At 44.9% G+C, this 5,904-nt stretch overlaps 1 protein-coding gene across 1 annotated transcript in view; it reads left to right on the top strand.

Moving 5' to 3' along the window:
- aig1 (androgen-induced 1 (H. sapiens)) overlaps window positions 1-5,904 on the top strand; it is a 15,861-nt gene that overhangs the window by 7,889 nt on the left and 2,068 nt on the right. The window contains 1 exon segment of the mRNA XM_031866212.1: window positions 823-924. Coding sequence (XP_031722072.1) covers window positions 823-924 — 102 coding nt within the window.

Raw genomic sequence — 5,904 nt, 5'->3', positions numbered from 1 at the left:
GTGTGTGTGTGTGTGTGTGTGTGTGTGTGTGTGTGTGTGTGTGTGTGAGTGAGTTCAGTTTACACACAGCACAATAGACATGATTATCACCACAGCTAATGTTTGGAAACCCAGCCTGACTGATAAGGAAAGAGTGTGTGTGTGCGTGCATATGTGTGTAGCGCACGGGTGTGCAGGTGCATATATTACAAGTGTGTGTGTGTGTTTGCATGTCCATATGGGCATCTCTTTTTGTGTAAGGGAATGTAGAGGGTGTGTGTGTGTGTGTGTGTGTCCTCCACCGGCCTGTTGAAAGCAGAGAACATGCCGGTCAGGGTACAATGGGGGGTTCAGATGCCTCCAAGTGGAACCCAGATGACGGTCAGGTAATTCCACCCCCGTCCTGCAGAACATGGTCTGGCCCGCGTCCAGACCTGCCTGCTGGAGACACATTAGTCTGAGGGGTTTCTCGGTTTATGGTGCGTTCAGGGCGAGTGGGGATTCTTGCTTCTCTCACCATTAAACCGCCACCACAGTGTGGAAAGGATCAGAAAACAGTAGTTTACCGTCATAAATAAAACGCCGTGTGCAAAGCTTCATTAGGAAATGAATCTACGGATTATTGTGTTTTTCTTCACAAACAGTCCCCAGTGTCCCTCCATCACTTGACTGCATATTGAAAAGGACCGGTGAGGTTTGTTTCTTATCTCTGACCCGACAGCGCGGCAGAAGTCTGGCAACAAGCAGCGGTTCAATAATTCATACTTGATGTCAGTGTTTTTGTGCAGCTGGATGAGGCCTGAAGAGCACTGTTTGCTAACTGTTTCCTCTCTCTCTCTCTAGTTTGTGGTGTTCACGTTCTGGACTCTCTACCTGTACGACAGAGAGCTGGTCTACCCCAGACTACTGGACAACTTCATCCCTCAGTGGCTCAACCACGGCATGGTGAGTCCGCTCGTCTCTACTCAACTTTCATTTAGGCGGGAAAGTGCCTCACTGCATTGTTGCAAAGCAGAAGTTCAGTAAATTAGATAACTGATGCAGGTGAGATCAGAAGAATAATATAAATGTGATTTAAAACACTCAGTGAAGGGTTTGATCAGAGTCCTGCACTGGTCCAGCTCCACACCAGCAAAGCTCAGCACCAGAACTGATTAATTACCAGCTTACATGATCACAAACCTGTGAAAATCATCCCGACACTAGTGCTGCTTACATAATCTGCTTAAAGTAATCAAGTGTTTATTTTGGGTCTCATGGCATTTCTTTTTAAACTGTGTTAATTTTTACATTTCTTTTTTAAATGTACTCCCATGATGCTTTGCTCGTCTGCTTCCTGCTGGAGACCTGAGGCTGAAATCACGACGGGGGAAAAGAATCTTGTCCCAATTAAAAGCGTAGCCTCCTCGTAGCTCATGAAGTGTTTTATGTTCAGACCGACCTGCATCCTGACTCCCATCAGAGGATCATGAAGCACTCGATGGACCAGAGTCAGCGGCCGATCGCTGGCTTTGATTGGCCGTTTCGGGGAAGTGGGTTCTGATCTCGTGTTTAACGCTGCCGGCTGTTTTAAATCAGCGCGTGAGATAATCAGAACAATTTTCCAGCTCTGTAGTCTGAAACATGCAGAACCTCCTTAAAAACAAAAAAAATCATCTTTCCCACAACACTGATTTAAGAGAGAGAGAGACAAAGACAGCGTGTGTGTCCTCTCGTACTACAGAAGATCACGTAATAGCTGAGCGGTTGCTATGCTTCCAAAACAACCAGAAGAGAGTGTGTGTGTGTGTGTGTGTGTGTGTATTTAGCAGTGGTTCCATGGTATCGCTGTTGTTTGTCTACACCAGCTGCCACAGCAACCACATCGCCATTCCCATCGGAGGGAGGGAGGAGGGAGGGATGGAGGAGGGGATGGAGGAGGGGATGGAGGAGGGAGGGAGGACGGAGGGGGGGATGGAGGAGGGAGGGAGGACGGAGGGGGGGATGGAGGAGGGAGGGAGGGAGACAATATCTTAATAAATGTTCAACAGTGGAGTCAGTGAAGTGATTCCACTGAGCTGTTACAGACGAGTTATTGATCCATTATTCTCTCTGATACTCTCATTGATTCACGAGAAGAACTTCTGTAGTTTTGTGAAAAAACTCGATGATTACAAATCAAATACATAAACAGTGTTCAATTCATAATGTGCGACAAGGAAACTGGATTATAAAACTGTAAAGTCGAGGTTGGGTTAGTAACATTGACCTTCATGTGAGGAAGAAACCATGTTCACCATTGAAAGAACATTACGTCTTTTTTAAAGAGGAATAAAGATACTTTTGACTTCCACCAAAGAGTTCAGAACCAAAATAATAAACTGAGAATGAAACATCAGATCGAGCCTCTCTGAAGGTGTTTCGCGTGTTCGTCACTTTGCATCGTTCCTGTGTTCTTAGCGTGTTTGCTGTTAGCGTGTTTGTTCTGCTTTCCTGCTGCTCGTCTTTTCATTTGCGTCACGATTCCGTTGTTTTTGGTTTTCGTGTATTTTTGTATTGACGTCGTTTTTGAAGCTGCGGCACGTTTCCGGTAACGTAAATGTTCTGGGCCGTTGTAGCGTCTGCTCTCACCGTAAAGCTCCCGTGAACTGGTTTATTTAAGAAGAAATATGTGCATCACGGTTTTACAGTTCAAAATGAGCTCGTCACTGTAGTGAGAGTAGCTCAGACATGATGCAGCGTTCCTGTGCTGGCGTTCCTTTCACACATCAGATCAACTGTCTGCAGACGGCTCACATCGGCACATTTATCCATTAATCAACACTTCCCTTCATTTCAAAGAACAAAGATGGAGTTAAAGTATTGCAGCATCAGACTAACATGTAATAAGTCATTCAACAACATCATGATCATCTTAGCTTAACATTGACATCTTTATACAGCTTCTATTTGTTGAATCGATTGGTTTTATTGTTTCGTACTTTGTAAACTCTGTTTTTAAAGGTGCTATATAAATAAAGCTGTCATTATTATTATTATTATTATTATTAATAAGCTTCAGGGCTGAAATCCAGACACAATTTCCCGGCGTGTGTTTTGACAGGAGGAGGAACAGGATTGTCCGCTGACATGAAAAGCTCCCGGAGTCATCAGGAGACTCTTCACTTGGTTTTCAGAGTTGAAGCGTGGTTCAGGTTAAAAAGCTTAATCAGTGCAAAGAGCTCAGCGTCGGCTGCTGACCTGTTGACCTCTGCAGCACCCACCAGTGGACGCGTCCTTTGACCTCGCGATGAAGACGGACGTCTTTTTATTCTGCTGAGGATACAAACGTCGCTCTGTCTCAACAGACTATTCCCGTTTGAGGATATAAAAATAAGCTTGAATGTCACTCGGTGAAGCTTCAATGAAGTGTTGGAGCAAGACGATACAGATGTGGCCACACAGCTGGGAAAAGGCTTTTCTTTTCTTTGTAACTTATTATTTCCAGCATTTATTAATCTGCTGATTTTGTTCTTTTTTTATTGTTTAGTCTATAAAATAATAAAAAATACTGAAAATCAAACCCTCTCAGTGAAGAAGCTGAAACCAGAGAAAACATCTTAAATAATGAGTTCATTATAAAGCTGGTTCATAAAGCCTCAGGATAATCAGTTTGAGATGAAACATTTTCTAAATGATCAACTCTGTGAAGCTCAAGTTGTGGACGGGCCCATGTGGGGCTGCAAAGGTAAAGGCCGGCGCTCCAATCCCCCTCCACCCCCGGACCTCTCAGAGCCGACCTGGAGCCGGTCGCGGCGCTTAGCTCCGGGGAAATGCACTCGCCAAGGAGACGATACTCCGACGCCGAGCGGCCGTCTCTGACCCGCCGAGTCGAATCCCCCAGACAGACGGTGCAGACCGTGTAACAATAGAAATGGTTCTTTGTGGAACTGTGGCGAGCCTACCTCGACTGAAGGGAATTAAAGGGAAACACTCGATTACTTGTGGAAAATGAGAACCAAGCAGGTTTTTGTTTCGTATCAAGCAGCAACAAAATGTGACTATTCACGATGCCGATGCTGAAATGATTCATCATTCAGTCCGACTGTGAACTTTGTTGGAAAAATCACCTTTTATTGACATATGCCAACAAGAGTCCATGTGATTACGTGTACTAGGTTGCTTTGTTTGGCCCACACTGGAAGCGAAGCGTCGCACAAAGAAGTTCGGCTCAGTTCTTATGGACCATAATGTACTAAATGAACATCATGCTGTATTGAAGAAGACTTGAAACTAGAGATTGAGACCATAAACTCATGTTTACAATGTTTACTGAGGTAATAAATCAAGAGAGAAGTAGAGTCATTTTCTCATAGACTTCTATACAACCAGAGGAGTCGCCCCCTGGTGGACACTAGAGAGAATGCAGCTTTAACACACTTGCCGCCTGCTTCCGTCACCTTTTTATAGTTTTCTGGCATAGAAGACGAACACTAATAAGATGTAATGATGGACGGGACGATGACTCAAATTCACTTTGATTCCATTGGAGTTTGGCGTAGAAGCCAAATCTTTCAGGTCACATCCTCTGCTTCTTAAAGCCACCCCACAGTAAATCTACTTCCATCGTCTTCAGTCGTTTCGTCGACACTGGGAGAAGTTTGACCCCCGTGAACCTGCCCCTCGGCCCATGTGACCCCCACCTCCCAATCTCTGCGTGAAATGGTTTGTCCCGTTTTTAGGACCCCAGACCACAGGATCGAACCACCGCTGTTTTATTTGCAGAAATTGAGGGGGGATTTTCCACAGAGGCATGGGGGGGGGGGCAGAAAGACAGAAAAGGAGAGAGAGGACAACAAAGACCTAGAGACAAAAATAGAGAGTGAGGGACAGTGAGTATTATTTACGAGCCGCAAGACTAAACTTAAACACGACCAAGAGATTGGAATTCCACCGAGGCACTCTGGGTAAAAGTGCAGCGTCAGGATGTGTGTGTGTGTGTGTGTGTGTGTGTGTGTGTGTGTGTGTGTGTGTGTGAGAAGTATAATGATGGGAGGGAAACCTAGAATTTAAGACCCCAGGAGAGAGAGAGCGAGAGCTATTCTGTCCTTGGAGATGTTGTTACTCTTGTTAGTTTGCACATACTTGGCATCTTCAGTCTGACCTTTTCAAATCCTCAGAGGGGAAATGGGAGACGCTGATTGGTCAAAGCAAGGTTGTGACACACAATGGCCGCCTCCCTTTAATGTACAGTACATGGAGCTCTGCTGCATTTTCCTGTTAAATCCACTGTGAATATCTGAGAATCAAGGAATGACAGTGATGCCAAAATATATGAATATTCAGAATTCACAATTCTCAGAGTTCAGAGGCAATACAACTGAAAGTAAAACCTGGTGACCAATCACACATCAGAAGATACTTCAGACATGAAAATATCAGTAAAAAGACCTTTTAATCCACAGAGTGGGTTTTGTTTCCAGCCTCAGATATGCAGATATTGAGTTTATAGTGCAGGTGCATGATATTAAGCTCGTCATGAGTTTATGGCCTCAATCTCTAGTTTCAAGTCTTCTTCAATACAGCACGATGGTCATTTCTTATGTACAGTCTGTGGATGCAACAGGTTCTATTGTTTGAGTGCATTTACACCTTCTGCATCAAAACCAAACACTTCACCGTCGTCGTCATTCTTCACCGTAGACCTGGGAATAATTAACAACATGGAAGAACAAACACTTACTTGTTGTTTTATTCCTCCCCGTGACATAACGAGGCCGAGCGGCTCGACGTCTGGAGAGACGGGCGAGCTCAGCAGTCTGACACACACACACACACACACACACACACTGATGAAGAGCTGTGCTTCCTGAGAGTGCAAATGAGGTAAGAGGTCTCCACACTGCTGAGTTGGGCCTGTTGTGTGTGTGTGTGTGTGTGTGTGTGTGTGTGTGTGTGTGTGTGTGT

This window comes from Anarrhichthys ocellatus, unplaced genomic scaffold (assembly GCF_004355925.1).
Source record: "Anarrhichthys ocellatus isolate YVR2014 unplaced genomic scaffold, GSC_Weel_1.0 scaffold34, whole genome shotgun sequence".
Lineage (NCBI taxonomy): Eukaryota > Metazoa > Chordata > Actinopteri > Perciformes > Anarhichadidae > Anarrhichthys > Anarrhichthys ocellatus.
The sequence above is the reverse complement of the archived record's forward strand: the minus strand, read 5'-3'. Positions and strand labels throughout refer to the sequence as shown.